Below are 22,520 nucleotides of genomic sequence, written 5' to 3'. Positions count from 1 at the left end.
TGTGACAGCTCTGTATCCATTGGCTGCCAGTTAGCCATCCCTGCTTCATAGTCTCCTTCATTAGGGTTCTGAAGTCCATTTTCTTATTTTTTTTGTCCTCCATATGCAGAGCCCTGTCATAACAAGTCCAGGAGGGATATAGCCACCTCTCCTGTGGTGCCCCAGAGCATTCTCAAAGCCACCCCAGCACCGGTGATGTCCCCCACTCTACCTAGGACCCCCCACGCTAGGTAAGCCACAGAATTTGGTGTCCCAATCACAACCCTATCCCTTACACCATTGCTGTTTCCCAATTGACTGTACTGCACCGCAACACCGCATCTTAGCCTTGATCCAAGGAGAGCTTAGCCTAGGTCATCATTATCAGCACTTTTTCAAGGTCAAAATAAAGTGTGTTGTCAATTTTCTTTGGGCTGTGATGACATGAATACGCTATTGTCCAACTTAGTGTACGCATGTCCAGGAAGTTGCAGTTGCTGGGTACACAAAGTAAACCAAAAATAGAGAATAGATCCCTGTCCACTGAGTGCTCCTGCTGGGTTGAAATGATGCACAAAAAACATTGGGAGCATTCATCAGTGTGTGGATATTTGTATTTTATTAATGATCCCCGTTATCTGTATCGATTTATTTCATATGGCTAAATTTAGAGTCTTAATTAAGCATTGAGCACTGAATAAACAAAGCGTTGTTAAAAGCTGTGCTGTATTTTCATCAAATAACATTTTGTGGGTGTGGCGAAATGCTTGTGGTGTGTTTTCTACCATATCTAGAAACATTTAGATTAGAAAAATACTATAATACTATATAAAATAAAATACTATAATACCTGTTCATTTATTTCATGAACAGGTCAGGCAGGGTGGAAGTGCAATGCAACATGTCGTCGAACGGGTGTGGAAAGAAAATAAAAAGAGGGAGGAAAGAAGGGAATGGGGAGCATGAGGCTGAGGTGGGCCTGGTCGGCACTGGGACTTGGCTTGGCGTTTGATGGGCTAAATGAAGCTTTCTCCCGGGCTAGCGGCAAGGCTGACAGGAGTCAAGCTGCGTTCCATTAGTTGTCCTAGCAGGGACCCAGCAGCAGGTGTAATTGAACAGACTTCTGTGGGGATGCACAGTCTCTGTCTCTGAGAGGAGAGAGAGAGAGAGAGGGGGGTGATTGAGAGAGAGAGGGGGGTAGTATTGATAGAGGGTGGAGCCTTGAGAGAGAGGGTGGAGCCTTGAGAGAGAGGGTGGAGCCTTGAGAGAGAGGGTGGAGCCTTGAGAGAGAGGGTGGAGCCTTGAGAGAGAGGGTGGAGCCTTGAGAGAGAGGGTGGAGCCTTGAGAGAGAGGGTGGAGCCTTGAGAGAGAGGGTGGAGCCTTGAGAGAGAGGGTGGAGCCTTGAGAGAGAGGGTGGAGCCTTGAGAGAGAGGGTGGAGCCTTGAGAGAGAGGGTGGAGCCTTGAGAGAGAGGGTGGAGCCTTGAGAGAGAGGGTGGAGCCTTGAGAGAGAGGGTGGAGCCTTGAGAGAGAGGGTGGAGCCTTGAGAGAGAGGGTGGAGCCTTGAGAGAGAGGGTGGAGCCTTGAGAGAGAGGGTGGAGCCTTGAGAGAGAGGGTGGAGCCTTGAGAGGGGGAGCTTGAGAGAGGGGGAGCCTTGAGAGAGGGGGAGCCTTGAGAGAGGGGAGGTAGATTTGAGAGATGGGGAGGTAGATTTGAGAGATGGGGAGGTAGATTTGAGAGAGGAGGTAGATTTGAGAGAGAGGGGTGGAGGTAGATTTGAGAGAGGGAGAGAGGGGGTGTAGATTTGAGAGAGGAGAGGTAGATTTGAGAGAGGGAGAGGTAGATTTGAGAGAGAGAGGTGGAGATTTGAGAGAGGGAGAGAGGGAGGTAGATTTGAGAGAGGGAGAGGGTGGAGCCTTGAGATTTGAGAGAGGGAGCCTTGAGAGAGGGAGGGTAGATTTGAGAGAGGGGGAGAGGTAGATTTGAGAGAGAGAGGGGGGAGGTAGATTTGAGAGAGAGGGGGAGAGGGAGAGGTAGATTTGAGAGAGAGAGGGGGAGAGGTAGATTTGAGAGAGAGAGGGGGAGAGGTAGATTTGAGAGAGAGAGGGGGGAGAGGTAGATTTGAGAGAGAGAGGGGGAGAGGTAGATTTGAGAGAGAGAGGGGGGAGAGGTAGATTTGAGAGAGAGGGGGGAGAGGTAGATTTGAGAGAGAGAGGGGGGAGAGGTAGATTTGAGAGAGAGAGAGGGGAGAGGTAGATTTGAGAGAGAGAGAGGGGAGAGGTAGATTTGAGAGAGAGAGAGGGGAGAGGTAGATTTGAGAGAGAGAGAGGGAGGTAGATTTGAGAGAGAGAGAGGGGAGAGGTAGATTTGAGAGAGAGAGAGGGGAGTAGATTTGAGAGAGAGAGAGGGGAGAGGTAGATTTGAGAGAGAGAGAGGGGAGGTAGATTTGAGAGAGAGAGAGAGGGGAGAGGTAGATTTGAGAGAGAGAGAGGGGAGAGGTAGATTTGAGAGAGAGGGAGGTAGATTTGAGAGAGAGGGGAGGAGATTTGAGAGAGAGAGGGGAGGTAGATTTGAGAGAGAGTGGAGGTAGATTTGAGAGGGGAGGAGAGAGGAGAGAGAGATTTGAGAGAGGGGAGGTAGATTTGAGAGAGAGAGGGAGAGGTAGATTTGAGAGAGGGAGAGAGGGGAGGTAGATTTGAGAGAGGGGGAGGTAGATTTGAGAGAGGGGAGAGGTAGATTTGAGAGGGGAGAGGTAGATTTGAGAGAGAGGGAGAGGTAGATTTGAGAGAGAGGGAGGTAGATTTGAGAGAGAGGGGAGGTAGATTTGAGAGAGAGGGGAGGTAGATTTGAGAGAGGGGAGGTAGATTTGAGAGAGGGGAGGTAGATTTGAGAGAGGGAGAGGTAGATTTGAGAGGGGAGGTAGATTTGAGAGGGGGAGGTAGATTTGAGAGAGGGAGGTAGATTTGAGAGAGGGGAGAGGGGAGGTAGATTTGAGAGAGGGAGAGGGGGAGGTAGATTTGAGAGGGGAGAGGTAGATTTGAGAGAGGGAGAGAGAGGTAGATTTGAGAGAGGGAGAGGGGGAGGTAGATTTGAGAGAGAGAGAGGTAGATTTGAGAGAGAGGGAGAGGGGAGAGGTAGATTTGAGAGAGAGAGGGAGAGGGGAGAGGTAGATTTGAGAGAGAGAGGGAGAGGGGAGAGGTAGATTTGAGAGAGAGAGAGAGGGGAGAGGTAGATTTGAGAGAGAGAGAGGGGAGAGGTAGATTTGAGAGAGGAGAGGGGAGAGGTAGATTTGAGAGAGGGAGAGGTAGATTTGAGAGAGAGGGGAGAGGTAGATTTGAGAGAGGGGAGAGGTAGATTTGAGAGAGAGGGAGAGGTAGATTTGAGAGAGAGGGGAGAGGTAGATTTGAGAGAGGGAGGGAGGTAGATTTGAGAGAGAGGGAGGTAGATTTGAGAGAGAGGGGAGGTAGATTTGAGAGAGAGGGGGGGAGATTTGAGAGAGAGGGGAGAGGTAGATTTGAGAGAGGGAGAGAGGGAGAGGTAGATTTGAGAGAGGGAGAGAGGTAGATTTGAGAGAGAGGAGAGGTAGATTTGAGAGAGAGGGGAGAGGTAGATTTGAGAGAGAGGGGAGAGGTAGATTTGAGAGAGAGGAGAGGTAGATTTGAGAGAGAGGGGAGAGGTAGATTTGAGAGAGAGGGGAGAGGTAGATTTGAGAGAGAGGGGAGAGGTAGATTTGAGAGAGAGGGAGAGGTAGATTTGAGGGAGAGGTAGATTTGAGAGAGAGTGGAGGTAGATTTGAGAGGGAGGTAGATTTGAGAGGGGAGGTAGATTTGAGAGAGGAGAGAGGGGAGAGGTAGATTTGAGAGAGGGAGAGAGGGGCAGGTAGATTTGAGAGAGGGAGAGAGGGGAGGTAGATTTGAGAGAGGGGGAGGTAGATTTGAGAGAGGGAGAGGTAGATTTGAGAGAGGGAGAGGTAGATTTGAGAGAGGGAGAGGTAGATTTGAGAGAGAGGAGAGGTAGATTTGAGAGAGAGGGAGAGGTAGATTTGAGAGAGAGAGGGAGAGGTAGATTTGAGAGAGGGGAGAGGTAGATTTGAGAGAGAGGGGAGAGGTAGATTTGAGAGAGAGGGAGAGGTAGATTTGAGAGAGGGGAGAGGTAGATTTGAGAGAGAGGGGAGAGGTAGATTTGAGAGAGAGAGGTAGGAGAGGGGAGGTAGATTTGAGAGAGGGGAGAGGTAGATTTGAGAGAGGGGAGAGATTTGAGAGAGGGGAGGGGAGGTAGATTTGAGAGGGAGAGGTAGATTTGAGAGAGGGAGAGAGGGAAGGTAGATTTGAGAGGGAGAGAGGGGGAGGTAGATTTGAGAGAGGGGGAGGTAGATTTGAGAGAGAGGGGAGAGGTAGATTTGAGAGAGAGGGGAGGTAGATTTGAGAGAGGGGAGGTAGATTTGAGAGAGAGTGGAGGTAGATTTGAGAGAGAGTGGAGGTAGATTTGAGAGGGGGAGGTAGATTTGAGAGAGGGAGGTAGATTTGAGAGAGAGTGGGGGGAGAGGTAGATTTTTGAGAGGGGGAGGTAGATTTGAGAGAGAGAGAGGGGAGAGGTAGATTTGAGAGAGAGAGAGGGAGAGGTAGATTTGAGAGAGAGAGAGGGGAGAGGTAGATTTGAGAGAGAGAGGGAGAGGTAGATTTGAGAGAGAGAGGAGAGGTAGATTTGAGAGAGAGAGGGGAGAGGTAGATTTGAGAGAGAGAGGGGAGAGGTAGATTTGAGAGAGAGAGAGGGGAGAGGTAGATTTGAGAGAGAGAGAGGGGAGAGGTAGATTTGAGAGAGAGAGGGGAGAGGTAGATTTGAGAGAGAGGGGAGAGGTAGATTTGAGAGAGAGAGGGAGAGGTAGATTTGAGAGAGAGGGGAGGTAGATTTGAGAGAGGTAGATTTGAGAGGGGAGGTAGATTTGAGAGGGGAGGTAGATTTGAGAGAGAGAGGGGGGAGGTAGATTTGAGAGAGGGAGAGAGGGGAGAGGTAGATTTGAGAGAGGGAGAGAGGGGTGAGGTAGATTTGAGAGAGGGGGAGGTAGATTTGAGAGAGGGAGAGGGGGAGGTAGATTTGAGAGAGGGAGAGGTAGATTTGAGAGAGGGAGAGGTAGATTTGAGAGAGGGAGAGGTAGATTTGAGAGAGGGGAGGTAGATTTGAGAGAGAGGAGGAGGTAGATTTGAGAGAGAGGGGAGGTAGATTTGAGAGAGGGGAGGTAGATTTGAGAGAGAGGGGGAGGTAGATTTGAGAGAGGGGAGGTAGATTTGAGAGAGAGGGGAGGTAGATTTGAGAGAGGGGAGAGGTAGATTTGAGAGGGGAGAGGTAGATTTGAGAGAGGGAGGTAGATTTGAGAGGGAGAGAGGGGAGGTAGATTTGAGAGAGGGAGAGGGGGAGGTAGATTTGAGAGAGGGAGAGGTAGATTTGAGAGAGAGAGGGAGAGGGAGAGGTAGATTTGAGAGAGGGAGGGAGAGGGGAGAGGTAGATTTGAGAGAGGGAGGGGGGAGAGGTAGATTTGAGAGAGAGGGAGGGGGGAGAGGTAGATTTGAGAGAGAGAGGGAGAGGGGAGAGGTAGATTTGAGAGAGGGAGAGGTAGATTTGAGAGAGGGGAGAGGTAGATTTGAGAGAGGGGAGAGGTAGATTTGAGAGAGGGGAGAGGTAGATTTGAGAGAGGGGAGAGGTAGATTTGAGAGAGGGGAGAGGTAGATTTGAGAGAGGGGAGAGGTAGATTTGAGAGAGGGGAGAGGTAGATTTGGGGAGAGGTAGATTTGAGAGAGGGGAGAGGTAGATTTGAGAGAGAGGGGAGAGGTAGATTTGAGAGAGAGGGGAGAGGTAGATTTGAGAGAGAGGGGAGAGGTAGATTTGAGAGAGAGGGGAGAGGTAGATTTGAGAGAGAGGGGAGAGGTAGATTTGAGAGAGAGTGGAGGTAGATTTGAGAGAGAGTGGAGGTAGATTTGAGAGAGTGGAGGTAGATTTGAGAGAGAGAGAGGAGGTAGATTTGAGAGGAGGTAGATTTGAGAGGGGAGGTAGATTTGAGAGAGGGAGAGAGGGGAGAGGTAGATTTGAGAGGGAGAGAGGGGAGGTAGATTTGAGAGGGAGAGAGGGGAGAGGTAGATTTGAGAGAGGAGAGGAGATTTGAGAGAGGGGAGAGGTAGATTTGAGAGGAGAGGTAGATTTGAGAGAGAGGGAGAGGTAGATTTGAGAGAGGGAGAGGTAGATTTGAGAGAGGGAGAGGTAGATTTGAGAGAGAGGGGAGAGGTAGATTTGAGAGAGAGGGGAGAGGTAGATTTGAGAGAGAGAGGGAGAGGTAGATTTGAGAGAGAGGGGAGAGGTAGATTTGAGAGAGGGGAGAGGTAGATTTGAGAGAGGGAGAGGTAGATTTGAGAGGGGAGAGGTAGATTTGAGAGAGGGGAGAGGTAGTTTTGAGAGAGTGGAAGGTAGATTTGAGAGAGGGAGAGGGAGAGGTAGATTTGAGAGGGAAGGTAGATTTGAGAGAGGAGAGAGGGGGAGGTAGATTTGAGAGAGGGGAGAGGTAGATTTGAGAGAGGGAGAGGAGGGGGAGGTAGATTTGAGAGAGGGAGAGGGGGGAGGTAGATTTGAGAGAGGGGGAGGTAGATTTGAGAGAGAGGAGAGGTAGATTTGAGAGAGAGTGGAGGTAGATTTGAGAGAGAGTGGAGGTAGATTTGAGAGAGAGGGAGGTAGATTTGAGAGAGGAGAGTGGAGGTAGATTTGAGAGAGAGGGGAGGTAGATTTGAGAGAGAGAGGGGAGGTAGATTTGAGAGAGAGTGGAGGTAGGAGAGAGTGGAGGTAGATTTGAGAGAGAGTGGAGGTAGATTTGAGAGAGAGTGGAGGTAGATTTGAGAGAGAGGGAGGTAGATTTGAGAGAGAGAGGTAGATTTGAGAGAGTGGAGGTAGATTTGAGAGAGAGTGGAGGTAGATTTGAGAGAGAGAGGAGGTAGATTTGAGAGGGGAGGTAGATTTGAGAGGGGAGGTAGATTTGAGAGAGAGAGAGAGAGGGGAGGTAGATTTGAGAGAGGGAGAGAGGGGAGAGGTAGATTTGAGAGAGGGAGAGAGGGGGAGGTAGATTTGAGAGAGGGAGAGAGGGGGAGGTAGATTTGAGAGAGGGAGAGAGGGGAGGTAGATTTGAGAGAGGGGAGAGGTAGATTTGAGAGAGGGAGAGGTAGATTTGAGAGAGAGGGGAGAGGTAGATTTGAGAGAGAGGGGAGAGGTAGATTTGAGAGAGAGGGGGAGAGGTAGATTTGAGGTAGATTTGAGAGAGGGGAGAGGTAGATTTGAGAGAGGGGAGAGGTAGATTTGAGAGAGAGGAGAGAGGTAGATTTGAGAGAGAGAGGAGAGGTAGATTTGAGAGAGGGGAGAGGTAGATTTGAGAGAGAGAGGTAGATTTGAGAGAGAGGAGAGGTAGATTTGAGAGAGAGGGAGAGGTAGATTTGAGAGAGGGAGAGGTAGATTTGAGAGAGAGGGGAGAGGTAGATTTGAGAGGGGAGGTAGATTTGAGAGAGAGAGAGAGGGGGAGGTAGATTTGAGAGAGAGAGAGAGAGGGGAGGTAGATTTGAGAGAGAGAGAGAGGGGAGGTAGATTTGAGAGAGGGGAGAGGTAGATTTGAGAGAGGGAGAGAGGGGAGGTAGATTTGAGAGAGGAGAGAGGGGGAGGTAGATTTGAGAGAGGAGGGGGAGGTAGATTTGAGAGAGGGAGAGGTAGATTTGAGAGAGGGGGAGGTAGATTTGAGAGAGAGAGGGAGAGGGGAGAGGTAGATTTGAGAGAGAGAGGGGGAGAGGTAGATTTGAGAGAGAGAGGGGGAGAGGTAGATTTTGAGAGAGGGGAGAGGTAGATTTGAGAGAGAGAGAGAGGGAGAGGTAGATTTGAGAGAGGGGAGGTAGATTTGAGAGAGAGGGGAGGTTAGATTTGAGAGGGGAGGTTAGATTTGAGAGAGAGGTGAGGTAGATTTGAGAGAGAGGTGAGGTAGATTTGAGAGAGAGAGGGGAGGTAGATTTGAGAGAGAGAGGGGAGGTAGATTTGAGAGAGAGAGGGGAGGTAGATTTGAGAGAGAGAGGGGAGGGAGATTTGAGAGGGGAGGTAGATTTGAGAGAGAGAGGGGAGGTAGATTTGAGAGAGAGAGGGAGGTAGATTTGAGAGAGAGAGGAGGTAGATTTGAGAGAGAGAGGAGGTAGATTTGAGAGGGGAGGTAGATTTGAGAGGGAGGTAGATTTGAGAGGAGAGAGGGAGGTAGATTTGAGAGAGAGAGGGGAGGTAGATTTGAGAGAGAGGGGAGAGGTAGATTTGAGAGAGAGGGAGAGGTAGATTTGAGAGGGGGGGAGGTAGATTTGAGAGAGGGGAGGTAGATTTGAGAGAGAGGGGAGGTAGATTTGAGAGAGAGAGGGGAGGTAGATTTGAGAGAGAGAGGGGAGGTAGATTTGAGAGAGAGGGGGGGAGGTAGATTTGAGAGAGAGGGGGAGAGGTAGATTTGAGAGAGAGGGGGAGAGGTAGATTTGAGAGAGAGGGGGAGAGGTAGATTTGAGAGAGAGGGGGAGAGGTAGATTTGAGAGAGGGGGAGAGGTAGATTTGAGAGAGAGAGGGGGAGAGGTAGATTTGAGAGAGAGGGGGAGAGGTAGATTTGAGAGAGAGAGAGAGGGAGAGGTAGATTTGAGAGAGAGGGGAGAGGTAGATTTGAGAGAGAGAGGGGGGAGAGGTAGATTTGAGAGAGGGAGAGGGGAGAGGTAGATTTGAGAGAGAGGGGAGAGGTAGATTTGAGAGAGAGGGGAGAGGTAGATTTGAGAGAGAGGGGAGAGGTAGATTTGAGAGAGAGGGGAGAGGTAGATTTGAGAGAGAGAGGGAGAGGTAGATTTGAGAGAGAGAGGGGAGAGGTAGATTTGAGAGAGAGGGGAGAGGTAGATTTGAGAGAGAGAGGGAGAGGTAGATTTGAGAGAGAGGGGAGAGGTAGATTTGAGAGAGAGGGAGGTAGATTTGAGAGAGAGGGAGGTAGATTTGAGAGGGGAGGTAGATTTGAGAGAGAGAGGGAGAGGTAGATTTGAGAGAGAGAGAGGGAGAGGTAGATTTGAGAGGGAGAGGGGGAGGTAGATTTGAGAGAGGGAGAGAGGGGAGGTAGATTTGAGAGAGGGAGAGGTAGATTTGAGAGAGGGGAGAGGTAGATTTGAGAGAGAGGGGGAGGTAGATTTGAGAGAGAGGGAGAGGTAGATTTGAGAGAGAGGGGAGGTAGATTTGAGAGAGGAGGTAGATTTGAGAGAGAGGGGAGGTAGATTTGAGAGAGAGAGGTAGGAGAGAGGGGAGGTAGATTTGAGAGAGAGGGGAGGTAGATTTGAGAGAGAGGGAGAGAGAGGGGAGAGGTAGATTTGAGGTAGATTTGAGAGGGGAGAGGTAGATTTGAGAGAGAGAGAGGGGAGGTAGATTTGAGAGAGGGAGAGGGGAGGTAGATTTGAGAGAGAGGTAGATTTGAGAGAGAGAGAGGGAGAGGGAGAGGTAGATTTGAGAGAGAGAGGGAGGGGAGAGGTAGATTTGAGAGAGAGAGGGGAGAGGTAGATTTGAGAGAGAGGGAGAGGGGAGAGGTAGATTTGAGAGAGAGAGGGGGAGAGGTAGATTTGAGAGAGAGAGGGAGAGGTAGATTTGAGAGAGAGGGGAGAGGTAGATTTGAGAGAGAGAGGGAGAGGTAGATTTGAGAGAGAGGGGGAGAGGTAGATTTGAGAGAGAGGGGGAGGTAGATTTGAGAGAGAGAGGGAGAGGTAGATTTGAGAGAGAGGGAGAGGTAGATTTGAGAGAGAGGGAGAGGTAGATTTGAGAGAGAGGGGAGGTAGATTTGAGAGAGAGGGGAGGTAGATTTGAGAGAGAGGGAGGTAGATTTGAGAGAGAGGGGAGGTAGATTTGAGAGAGAGGGAGAGGTAGATTTGAGAGAGGGAGAGGTAGATTTGAGAGAGAGAGAGGGAGAGGTAGATTTGAGAGAGGGGAGAGGTAGATTTGAGAGAGGGAGAGGTAGATTTGAGAGAGAGGAGAGGTAGATTTGAGAGAGAGGGGAGAGGTAGATTTGAGAGAGGGGAGAGGTAGATTTGAGAGAGAGGGGAGAGGTAGATTTGAGAGAGAGGTGGAGGTAGATTTGAGAGAGAGTGGAGGTAGATTTGAGAGAGATGGAGGTAGATTTGAGAGAGAGGGGAGGTAGATTTGAGAGGGGAGGTAGATTTGAGAGGGGAGGTAGATTTGAGAGGGGAGGTAGATTTGAGAGAGGTAGATTTGAGAGAGGGAGAGAGGGGAGAGGTAGATTTGAGAGAGAGGGGGAGAGGTAGATTTGAGAGAGGGAGAGAGGGGAGAGGTAGATTTGAGAGAGAGGGGAGAGGTAGATTTGAGAGAGGGAGGGTAGATTTGAGAGAGAGGGAGAGGTAGATTTGAGAGAGAGGGGAGAGGTAGATTTGAGAGAGAGGGAGAGGTAGATTTGAGAGAGAGGGGAGAGGTAGATTTGAGAGAGGGGAGAGGTAGATTTGAGAGAGGGGAGAGGTAGATTTGAGAGAGGGGAGAGGTAGATTTGAGAGAGAGGGGAGGTAGATTTGAGAGAGGGAGAGAGGGGAGAGGTAGATTTGAGAGAGGGGAAGGTAGATTTGAGAGAGGGGAGGGGTAGGTGAGAGTGGAAGGTAGATTTGAGAGAGGGAGAGAGGGGAGAGGTAGATTTGAGAGAGGGGAAGGTAGATTTGAGAGAGGGAGAGAGGGGGGAGGTAGATTTGAGAGAGGGGAGAGGTAGATTTGAGAGAGGGAGAGAGGGGAAGGTAGATTTGAGAGAGGGAGAGAGGGGAAGGTAGATTTGAGAGAGGGGGGAGGTAGATTTGGGAGAGGTAGATTTGAGAGAGGGGAGAGGTAGATTTGAGAGAGAGTGGAGGTAGATTTGAGAGAGAGTGGAGGTAGATTTGAGAGAGAGTGGAGGTAGATTTGAGAGAGAGGAGGTAGATTTGAGAGAGAGGGAGGTAGATTTGAGAGAGAGTGGAGGTAGATTTGAGAGAGAGTGGAGGTAGATTTGAGAGAGAGTGGAGGTAGATTTGAGAGAGAGTGGAGGTAGATTTGAGAGAGAGTGGAGGTAGATTTGAGAGAGAGTGGAGGTAGATTTGAGAGAGAGTGGAGGTAGATTTGAGAGAGAGTGGAGGTAGATTTGAGAGAGAGTGGAGGTAGATTTGAGAGAGAGTGGAGGTAGATTTGAGAGAGAGAGGAGGTAGATTTGAGAGAGAGGGGAGGTAGATTTGAGAGAGAGAGAGAGAGGGGAGGTAGATTTGAGAGAGGGAGAGAGGGGAGAGGTAGATTTGAGAGAGGGAGAGAGGGAGAGGTAGATTTGAGAGAGGGAGAGAGGGGGAGGTAGATTTGAGAGGGAGAGGGGAGGTAGATTTGAGAGAGAGAGAGGTAGATTTGAGAGAGGGGAGAGGTAGATTTGAGAGAGAGTGGGAGAGGTAGATTTGAGAGAGAGGGGAGAGGTAGATTTGAGAGAGAGGGGAGAGGTAGATTTGAGAGAGAGGGGAGAGGTAGATTTGAGAGAGAGGGGAGAGGTAGATTTGAGAGAGAGGGGAGAGGTAGATTTGAGAGAGAGGGGAGAGGTAGATTTGAGAGAGAGGGGAGAGGTAGATTTGAGAGAGAGGGGAGAGGTAGATTTGAGAGAGAGGGAGAGGTAGATTTGAGAGAGGGAGAGGTAGATTTGAGAGAGGGGAGAGGTAGGGAGAGGTAGATTTGAGAGAGAGGGGAGAGGTAGATTTGAGAGGGGAGGTAGATTTGAGAGAGAGAGAGAGAGAGAGAGGGGAGGTAGATTTGAGAGAGAGAGAGAGAGGGGAGGTAGATTTGAGAGAGGGGAGGTAGATTTGAGAGAGGGGAGAGGTAGATTTGAGAGAGGGAGAGGGGGAGGTAGATTTGAGAGAGAGGGGGAGGTAGATTTGAGAGAGGGAGAGGGGGAGGTAGATTTGAGAGAGGGAGAGGTAGATTTGAGAGAGGGGGAGGTAGATTTGAGAGGGAGAGGGGAGAGGTAGATTTGAGAGAGAGAGGGAGAGGTAGATTTGAGAGAGAGAGAGAGAGAGGGGGGAGAGGTAGATTTGAGAGAGAGAGGGGCGAGAGGTAGATTTGAGAGAGAGAGAGGGGAGAGGTAGATTTGAGAGAGGGGAGGTAGATTTGAGAGAGAGGGGAGGTTAGATTTGAGAGAGAGGAGGTTAGATTTGAGAGAGAGGTGAGGTAGATTTGAGAGAGAGAGGGGAGGAAGATTTGAGAGAGAGAGGGGAGGTAGATTTGAGAGAGAGAGGGGAGGTAGATTTGAGAGAGAGAGGGGAGGTAGATTTGAGAGAGAGAGGGGAGGTAGATTTGAGAGAGAGAGGGGGAGGTAGATTTGAGAGAGAGAGGGAGGTAGATTTGAGAGAGAGAGGAGGTAGATTTGAGAGAGAGAGGGAGGTAGATTTGAGAGAGGGGAGGTAGATTTGAGAGAGAGAGGGGAGGTAGATTTGAGGAGATTTGAGAGATTTGAGAGGGAGGGGAGGTAGATTTGAGAGAGAGAGGGGAGGTAGATTTGAGAGAGGGGGAGAGGTAGATTTGAGAGAGGGGAGGGGAGAGAGTAGATTTGAGAGAGGAGGTAGATTTGAGAGAGAGAGGGAGGTAGATTTGAGAGAGAGGGGGAGAGGTAGATTTGAGAGAGAGGGGGAGAGGTAGATTTGAGAGAGAGGGGGAGAGGTAGATTTGAGAGAGAGGGGGAGAGGTAGATTTGAGAGAGAGGGGGAGAGGTAGATTTGAGAGAGAGGGGGAGAGGTAGATTTGAGAGAGAGGGGGAGAGGTAGATTTGAGAGAGAGGGGGAGAGGTAGATTTGAGAGAGAGGGGGAGAGGTAGATTTGAGAGAGAGGTAGATTTGAGAGAGAGGGGGAGAGGTAGATTTGGGGGAGAGGTAGATTTGAGAGAGGGGGAGAGGTAGATTTGAGAGAGAGGGGGAGAGGTAGATTTGAGAGAGAGGGGAGAGATTTGAGAGAGAGGGGAGATTTGAGAGAGAGGGGGAGAGGTAGATTTGAGAGAGAGGGGGAGAGGTAGATTTGAGAGAGAGGGGGAGAGGTAGATTTGAGAGAGAGGGGGAGAGGTAGATTTGATTTGAGAGAGGGGGAGAGGTAGATTTGAGAGAGGGAGAGGTAGATTTGAGAGAGGGAGAGGTAGATTTGAGAGAGGGGGAGAGGTAGATTTGAGAGAGGGGGAGAGGTAGATTTGTAGATTTGAGAGAGGGGAGAGGTAGATTTGAGAGAGGGGGAGAGGTAGATTTGAGAGAGAGAGGGGAGAGGTAGATTTGAGAGGGGAGAGGTAGATTTGAGAGGGGGAGAGGTAGATTTGAGAGAGAGGGGAGAGGTAGATTTGAGAGAGAGAGGGGAGACGTAGATTTGAGAGAGAGGGGAGACGTAGATTTGAGAGAGAGGGGAGGTAGATTTGAGAGAGAGGGGAGGTAGATTTGAGAGAGAGGGGAGGTAGATTTGAGAGAGAGGGGAGGTAGATTTGAGAGAGAGAGAGGGGAGGTAGATTTGAGAGAGGGGAGGTAGATTTGAGAGAGGGGAGGTAGATTTGGGAGAGGTATTTTTGAGAGAGAGATGGGAGAGGCTTGAGAGGGGAGGTTGATTTGAGAGAGAGGGGAGAGGTAGATTTGAGAGGGGGAGGTAGATTTGAGAGAGGGAGAGGTAGATTTGAGAGAGGGGAGAGGTAGATTTGAGAGGGGAGAGGTAGATTTGAGAGAGGAGAGGGGAGAGGTAGATTTGAGAGAGGGAGAGAGGGGTGAGGTAGATTTGAGAGAGAGGGAGGTAGATTTGAGAGAGGGAGAGGGGAGGTAGATCTGAGAGAGGGGAGGTAGATCTGAGAGAGGGGGAGAGGTAGATTTGAGAGAGGGGAGAGGTAGATTTGAGAGAGGGGAGAGGTAGATTTGAGAGAGGGGAGGTAGATTTGAGAGAGAGGGGAGAGGTAGATTTGAGAGAGAGAGAGAGAGGGAGGGAGAGGTAGATTTGAGAGAGAGAGAAGGGAGAGGTAGATTTGAGAGAGAGAGAGGGGAGAGGTAGATTTGAGAGAGAGAGAGGGGAGAGGTAGATTTGAGAGAGAGAGAGGGGAGAGGTAGATTTGAGAGAGAGAGAGAGGGGAGAGGTAGATTTGAGAGAGAGAGAGGGGAGAGGTAGATTTGAGAGAGAGAGAGGGGAGAGGTAGATTTGAGAGAGAGAGAGAGAGAGGGGGGAGGTAGATTTGAGAGAGAGAGGAGGTAGATTTGAGAGAGAGAGAGAGAGGGAGAGGTAGATTTGAGAGAGAGAGAGGGGAGAGGTAGATTTGAGAGAGAGAGGGGGGAGAGGTAGATTTGAGAGAGAGAGAGAGGGAGAGGTAGATTTGAGAGAGAGAGAGAGGAGATGTAGATTTGAGAGAGAGGGGAGAGGTAGATTTGAGAGAGAGGGGAGAGGTAGATTTGAGAGAGGGGGAGAAGTAGATTTGAGAGAGAGAGAGAGAGGGGGTGGGTAGATTTGAGAGAGAGAGAGGGGATGGGTAGATTTGAGAGAGAGAGAGGGGATGGGTAGATTTGAGAGAGAGGGGAGAGGTAGATTTGAGAGGTAGATTTGAGAGGAGAGGTAGATTTGAGGAGGAGGCTAGAGAGGAATAAAGGGAGGGGGGAGGGAGAGAGGAATAAAGGGAGGGGGAGAGGGAGAGGGGGATCAGGAATAGAGAAATGGGGAGGGGATTAGGGGGAGGGAGGATATGGGGGGGGGGATAGGGAGAGGGAGGGGGAGGGGGAATAGCGAGAGCGAGTTAGAGAGGGAGAGACTGAGGGGGAGGGAGAGACTGAGGACTGAGGAGGAGGGAGAGTTTGGAAGAGGGAGAGGGAAGGAGAGAGCATGGAAGAGGGAGAGGGAGAGGGTGTGAGGGCGAGGGAGAGGGTGCGCGCGAGGGAGAGGGTGCGCGCGAGGGAGAGGGTGCGCGCGAGGGAGAGGGTGCGCGCGAGGGAGAGGGTGAGGAAGAGGTTGGAATAGGGAGAGGGCATGGAATAGGTTGAGAGGGAGAGGAGTGAGGAAGAGGTTGGAATAGGGAGAGGAGTGAGGAAGAGGTTGGAATAGGGAGAGAGCATGGAATAGGTTGAGAGGGAGAGGAGTGAGGAAGAGGGAAAGGAGTAGGGGGAGAGACAGAATTGTTACGAATGCCTCCCCATCGCTTGTGTGGAAAGGTAATGTGTGTGTGTGTGTGTGTGTGTGTGTGTGTTGCTTAGCTTGTATGAAATAGTGTGATTTCATTTTTTAAGGGAACATGTTTCCTCCTTTTTTTCCATTTTATTTCTGTTAAGTGTCTTTCTGTCTGTGCATATGAATATTACACATTTCTTCAAGTGTGAACTTAAAATGTCCTACTGGGAACATGGTCGTCCATAGCCTAGCAACATGAAGCATCAAGACAGCTTGTCTCTGACTCAGCCAGAAGGAAAGCTCTTCACAATGTTCTGACAAATTGTTTGTACATCTTAAACAATGCAATATGGTCAAAGTAACCACCACCATGCCAATCGAACCAACTCCAGCAGATGGCCATTAAAACCACTAAGGGAAATCATGGATACAGGTAATTAGTAATATGGAGTGCCTGCGGTTTTGGATTTTCTGGAATCCAACATGCTGTTGCTTTAAAAAAAAAAAAACGTAGATTTCTGCTCATGCGGGGTCTACGAGCCTCCCTCCTGCTTAGTGCTCACTTACTCGTGATGCTACCACTTGTACACAAACCAGCAGTCAATAGCGATGTAATGTTATTTTCCATCATTAACCATGTTTATGTGAGTAAAGTCACAGCGTATTTAGAAAAATATTAGCACGGCTGGGATGGAAACAGGTCGTTTCGGTACAATTTTATAAATGCAGACAGATCATTTGTGCTTTCGATATAGTGGGATCCTTTTGTGTCTGTAAAATGTATAAGGCGAGATGGGGTGTGTGTGTGTGTGTGTGTGTGGTCCTCCCACTATGACTCGGGAAACCATGCAGTTTATTAGGCTACAGGTGAAATACGTTATGATGAACTTCACAGGGTGTGGAAAGTGCACGGTGATCTTGATGCTCCTTTCCAATAAATATCGAGCCTCTTATTCTGATGACGTGATTGATGCTTGACATAATACAAATATTATGGATAAAACGTATCCATAATAATCTCAGCATGTAGACACAGCCTACCCGCACTGTATCTGCCAGCTGTTGGCTAAATTGCAGAGAGGCACATTTGCTATTTAACGCAACGTTTTGTGACCGTGGAGATCGGTAGAGTTGAAAATGCGATGGAAACACATGGACCTTTAGATGTATTTATTTGACCTCCTTTTTCTCCCCAATTTTGTGTGATCCAATTACGATCTTGTCTCATCGTTGCAACCTCCCAATGGGCTCAGGAAAGGCGAAGGTTGAGTTAAGCGTCCTCTGAAACATGAACCCAGGTCTGTAGTAAAGCCTAAAGCAGGGCCTTAGACCACTGCTCCACTCAGGAGGACCTGAACTTTAGATTTATATTAGTTACATTAAAACTTTGTGTATAAAATGTACTTTTATTTTATTTTTTATTTTTTTCTTCATATTTGCATGAAAATCTGTCAATTGGATGAACCTACAGTGGCAAGAAAAAGTATGTGAACCCTTTGGAAATACCTTGATTTCTGCATAAATTGGTCATCAAATTTGATCTGATCTTCATCTAAGTTACAATAATAGACAAACACAGTCTGCTTAAAACTAATAACACAAACAATTATACATTTTCATGTCTTTTTTGAACACACTGTAAACATTCACAGTGCAGGGTGGGAAAAGTATGTGAACCCTTGGATTTAATAACTGGTTGACCCTCCTTTGGCAGCAATAACCTCAACCAAACGTTTTCTGTAGTTGCGGATCAGACCTGCACAACGGTCAAGAGGAATTTTGGACCTTTCCTCTTTACAAAACTGATTCATTTCAGCTATATTCTTGGGATGTCTGGTGTGAACTGCTCTCTTGAGGTCATGCCACAGCATCTCAATCTGTTTGAGGTCAGGACTCTGACTGGGCCAGTCCAGAAAGTGTATTTTCTTCTGTTGAAGCCATTCTGTTGTTGATTTACTTCTGTGTTTTGGGTAGTTGTCCCGTTGCTTCACCCAATTTCTGTTGAGCTTTAATTGGCGGAAAGATAGCCTTACATTCTCCTATAAAATGTCACGATAATCTTGGGAATGAATTTTTCCGTCTATGATAGCAAGCTGTCCAGGCCCTGAGGCAGCAAAGCAGCCCCAAACCATGATGCTCCTTCCACCATACTTTACAGTTGGGATGAGGTTTTGATGTTGGTGTGCTGTGCCTTTTTTTTTCTCCACACATAGTGTTGTGTGTTCCTTCCAAACAACTCAACTGTAGTTTCATCTGTCAACAGAATATTTTGCCAGTAGCGCTGTCGAATATCCAGGTGCACTTTTGCAAACTTCAGATGTGCAGAAATGTTTTTTTTTTGGACAGCAGTGGCTTCTTCCGTGGTGTTCTCCCATAAACACCATTCTTGTTTAGTGTTTTACGTATCGTAGACTCGTCAACCGAGATGTTAGTATGTTCCAGAGATTTCTGTAAGTCTTTAGCTGACACTCCAGGATTCTTCTTAACCTCATTGATCATTCTGCATTGTGCTCTTGCAGTCGTCTTTGCAGGATGGCCACTCTTAGGAAGAGTAGCAACAGTGCTGAACTTTCTCCATTTATAAACTATTTGTCTTACCGTGGACTGATAAACATCAAGGCTTTTAGAGATAATTTTGTCGACAGATTTATTTTCTTCGAGTCGTGGTTCACATCAGGCAATGCTTCTTATGAATAGCAAACTCAACTCACATTTTTTTTTTTTTATAGAGCAAGGCAGCTCTAACCAACATCTCCGATCTTGTCTCACTGATTGGACTCCAGGTTAGCCTATGGGTTTACATACTTTTTCCAACCTAATGATGTATTCAATATAGACAAGAAAAATAAAATAATTTGTATTAGTCATTTATATATTTGTCTATTGTTGAGACCTAGATGAAGATCAGATCAAATTTGATGACCAATTTATTCAGACATCCAGGTAATTCCAAAGGGTTCACATGCTTTTTCTTGCCACTGTCGCTACTGCAAACACTGGCTAAACAGGAGGCTGACAGCTGGCTGTATGGCGGCATAACTATAAAGATTACATCACACAAAACCCAAATTGTTTTCCCCCAATACAATGTGTAGATTGTATCTTGCTTGTGCTACCGCAATATCTGTTACAACAGATGAGAAGGTTGTATCCTTCATATATATCTTTGGAACGTTTTCCAACACAAAGCTGCGACTTGAACGATGTAAATTATTGCAATAAAAATGCATGTTCGCTAACTGGACAGGCAAACTCGGCTGAGTACTAAACTGTAAACCAATGAAAACGTGTACCGTCTCTGCTGATCATTGTCTGCAATCACATTCTCCATATCTAAGTACTAAACGCAGCTGGTGACCGCTCAAAGCAAATTTATTTATATAGCCCTTCTGACATCAGCTCATATCTCAAAGTGCTGTACAGAAACTCAGCCTAAAACCCCAAACAGCAAGCAATGCAGGTGTAGAAGCTCGAGATCTCCGTCCGACAAACTGCTTTCAGGTAAAGTTTTACATTTATTTGTATTCAACTATTTATTTAGTTATAGAAACGTGATACCGTCGATGCAAGCTGTAAAATGACTCCCAACATAGAATGCAGCAACCTTAGTAATGTAGCTAGCTTGCTAGTTAGCTAACTAGTTACAACAAGTAGATCTGTTTGCTAGCTAGCAGGAGCAGATGGCTTTAATCACTAGCTTGCATGTCATTCCTGGACCAGGAGGGTTTTAATGATCAGTTTATTCCAATTAATCTACAACTACAAACATCTATAGGACAAGTAGTGTAAAGGAAATATATTCATCTAGGAAGGATTCACTGAGTTTAATTTAAACTGACAAATAAAAAAGGCCACAATATCCCTGTCAATAGTTTGGCTGTCAGGATGTTCATTTTCTAGCACAAGCTACATTCCTTTGCGGTGATTAATTTATTCATTCTTGTCTCTCCCTTTTGTCTCGTGATCTTTTCAGCTCTCCTTTGTCCTGCTCCCAGAGATCAACCTTCATGGGGCGGCAGGTAGCCTAGTTAGTGTTGGGCCAGTAACCAAAAGGTTGTTAAATCGAATCCCCGAGCTGACAAGGTAAAAATCTGCCGTTCTGCACCGGAACAAGTCAGTTAACCCACTGTTTCTAGGCCATCATTGTAAATAAGAATTTGTTTTTAACTGACTTGCCTAGTTAAATAAAGGTCAAATAAAAACCAAGTGCAATTCAACAAGCGTGAGCTGATTCCCTCCCCTGTGAGGAGAACCATCCTACTGCAGTTTGGACTAGCCCTGCTGTCTCTATTTAGACATTGGGACCACATGCTGTATGTCTTTGCCTGTTGTCTTTCTTTGTGAGTTTTGTCTTATAGTCTAGTGCATTTTAAAGTTGAAGAACACCAACTACAGATACATGTGCTTGTTTGAGCATTTCGAAGACTAAATTCAATGTATACTGAACAAAAATATAAATGCAACAATTTCAACGAGCTTAGTTCAAATAAGGAAATCGGTCAATTAAAAAAAAAAAATAATAATAATAATAAGTCATTAGGACTGACTATGGATTTCACATGAATGGACAGGGGCACAGCCATGGGTGAACCTGGGAGGACATAGGCCCACCAACTTGGGAGCCAGGCCAATCAGAATACGTTTTTCCACACAAAAGGGCTTTCTTACAGTCAGAAATACTCCTCAGTTTCATAAGCTGTCTGGGTGGCTAGTCTCAGACAATCTAGCAGGTGGAGGTCCTGGGCTGGTGTGGTTACATGAGGTCTGCAGTTATGAGGCCTGTTGGATGTACTACCAAATTCTCTAAATTGGCGGTGGCTTGTGGTAGAGAAATTAACATACATTTCTCTGACAACACCTCTGGTGGACATTCCTGCAGTTGGCCAATTGCACACTCCCTCAACTTGACAGATCTGTGCCATTGTGTTGTGACCAAACTGCACATTTTAGAGTGGCCTTTTATTGTCCCCAGCACAAGGTGCACCTGTCTAATGGTCATGCTGCTTAATCAGCTTCTTGATATGCCACACCTGTGGGGAGAAATGCTCACAGCTGCATATGGAAAATATTTGTGTTTTATTTAATGTTTGTGTATGTATTTTTGTTCAGTATAGAATCAATTTAACAGGTGACAGATTATTATACTATTGGAACCAACATTATTTTCCAATAGCTTGGTTCTGTTCAGAACTATTATTTTTTTTCATTCCGTTCCACTGTTCTGACCAGCAAAGTAAAGTTCTGAACCGGTTTAAACCGCCCAAAAGTACCGCTTTATATCGTTCCTTTCTGTTCCTTTTTAAACCTCAAATCTTTTTTTTTTTAAACATTAAATTACTTAACCAACCAGAAAGCTATGGAGTGGATAAGCAATTTAATCTGTATAGGAAAGTCATTAAGACCAAATTGTATTTAGCCTTAACTGCATGGTTTAATCATAATGAAAGACACACTGTGCTGCCAGTCACTATGGACAGACCAGTGTAGGAGCTTGAGATGCAACGGTCATTTTGCGGGTGTAGAGAGAGACAGAGTGTGACGGAAGCTTGCCTTGAAGCGCTGGATATCGTATGACATGGATCATCAAAATAAGGCCCACCGAATTATACAGTTAATTTGGAAAGTAATCAGACCCCTTGACTAAACACTTTGTTACGTTACAGCCTTAAAATGTATTAAATAAAATAATCCTCAATCTACACACAATACCCCATAATGACACAGTGAAAACAGTTTTTTTGTGTGGTTTTTTTGCACATTTTTATAAAGAATTCAACATTATTTTCATAAGTTTTCAGACCCTTTGCTATGAGACTTGAAATTGAGCTCCGGTGCATCCTTTTTCCATTGATCAACCTTGATGTTTGATCAACCTTGATTGGAGTCCTCCTGTGGTAATTCAATTAATTGGAAATTATTTGGAAAGGCACACACCTGTCTATATAAGGTCCCACAGTTTACAGTGCATGTCAGAGCAAAAACCAAGCCATGAGGTCGAAGGAATTGTCCGTAGAGCTCTGAAACAGGATTGTGTTGGGGCACAGATCTGGGGAAGTGTACCAAAAAATGTCTGCAGCATTGAAGGTCCCCAAGAACGCAGTGGCCTCCATCATTCTTAAATGGAAGAAGTTTGAAACCACAAAGACTCTTCTTAGAGCTGGCACCCGGCCAAACTAATCAATCGGGGCATTGGTCAGGGAGGTGACCAAAAACCCGATGGTCACTCTGTCAGAGATCCTCTGTGGAGATGATTGAGCCTTCCAGAAGGACAACCATCTCTGCAGCACCACCAATCAGGCCTTTATGGTAGAGTGGCCAGACGGAAGCCACTCTTCAGTAAAAGTCAGATGACAGGTACCTAAAGGACTCTGGTCTGATGAACCAAGATTGAACTTTTGGCCTGAATGCCAATCGTCACGTCTGGAGGAAACCTGGCACCATCCCTACGGTGAAGCATGGTGGTGGCAGCATCATGCTATGGGGAAGTTTTTCAGGGACTGAGAGACTAGTCCGGCTTGAAGGAAAGATGAACGGAGCAAAGTGCAGAGGGATCCTTGATGAAAACCTGCTCCAGAGTGCTCAGGACCTTCGACTGGGGAGAAGCACACAGCCAAGACAACGCAGGAGTGGCTTCGGGTCAAGTCTCTGAATGACCTTGTGTCCCAGCCAGAGGCCAGACTTGAACCCAATTGAACATCTCTGGAGAGACCTGAAAATAGCTGTGCAGTGACCCCCCATCCAACCTGACAGAGCTTGAGAGGATCTGCAGAGAAGGATGTCAGAAACTCCCCAAATACAGCTGTGCCAAGCTTGTAGCGTCATACCTACCCAATAAGACTCGAGGCTGTATTCACTGCCAAAGGTGTTTAGAAAATTGCACTGAGTGAATGTTCTGAATACTTACATAAATGTAATATGTCCTTTTTTAAAATTCAAATAATGTGCAAAAATGTCTTTGTTTTTTTTGTTGTCATGGGATAGTGTGTGGAGATTGAGGGGAAACAAAACATGTCATATTTAGATCAAGGCTGTAACGCAAAGAAAAAGTGAAGGGGTTTGAATACTTTCCAAATGAACTGTGTGTGTGTGTGTGTGTGTGTGTGTGATGGGATGTATAGACATTTTAACGGACAGTGTGGATAGAATAAATTAAATTAATAACATAGGCTCTGTCATGAGTGTCCTGTGAGGATCACAATGGGTCAGATAAGCTTGGCAATGGCTGACAATAACCAGACCCTCTCCCACCCGCAAAGGGGGAGGAGAGAACTGCTGGGTTGACGGCTCACACTCGGTTGTAAATTAAGCCGGAGAGGGCTCTCTTGCTTTTTAGTATCAATTTACAGACACTTTTGCCCGCCCAATACTC

General features: G+C 47.2%; 1 protein-coding gene and 1 long non-coding RNA gene across 8 annotated transcripts in view; both read left to right on the top strand.

The window, feature by feature from the left end:
- kiaa1328 (KIAA1328 ortholog) overlaps positions 1-22,520 on the top strand; it is a 44,286-nt gene that overhangs the window by 13,299 nt on the left and 8,467 nt on the right. For all 4 annotated transcript variants that reach the window (XM_035778177.2, XM_035778175.2, XM_035778179.2 and 1 more), the window contains one exon: positions 110-230. In XM_035778177.2, coding sequence (XP_035634070.1) covers positions 110-230 — 121 coding nt within the window. The remainder of the gene's footprint in view (positions 1-109; positions 231-22,520) is intronic.
- LOC127932221 (uncharacterized) lies at positions 4,412-11,232 on the top strand. Of its 4 annotated transcripts, none has more exons than XR_008144621.1 (3): positions 4,412-4,456; positions 10,868-10,933; positions 10,975-11,232. It is a non-coding gene; the product is annotated as an uncharacterized LOC127932221 (long non-coding RNA). The 4 variants fall into 4 exon arrangements; XR_008144618.1 differs by lacking the exon at positions 4,412-4,456 and adding an exon at positions 5,892-5,943; XR_008144620.1 differs by lacking the exon at positions 4,412-4,456 and adding an exon at positions 6,628-6,672.

This window comes from Oncorhynchus keta, chromosome 10 (assembly GCF_023373465.1).
Source record: "Oncorhynchus keta strain PuntledgeMale-10-30-2019 chromosome 10, Oket_V2, whole genome shotgun sequence".
Lineage (NCBI taxonomy): Eukaryota > Metazoa > Chordata > Actinopteri > Salmoniformes > Salmonidae > Oncorhynchus > Oncorhynchus keta.
Note: the sequence above shows the minus strand (reverse complement) of the source record. Positions and strands in the feature narration are given on the sequence as shown.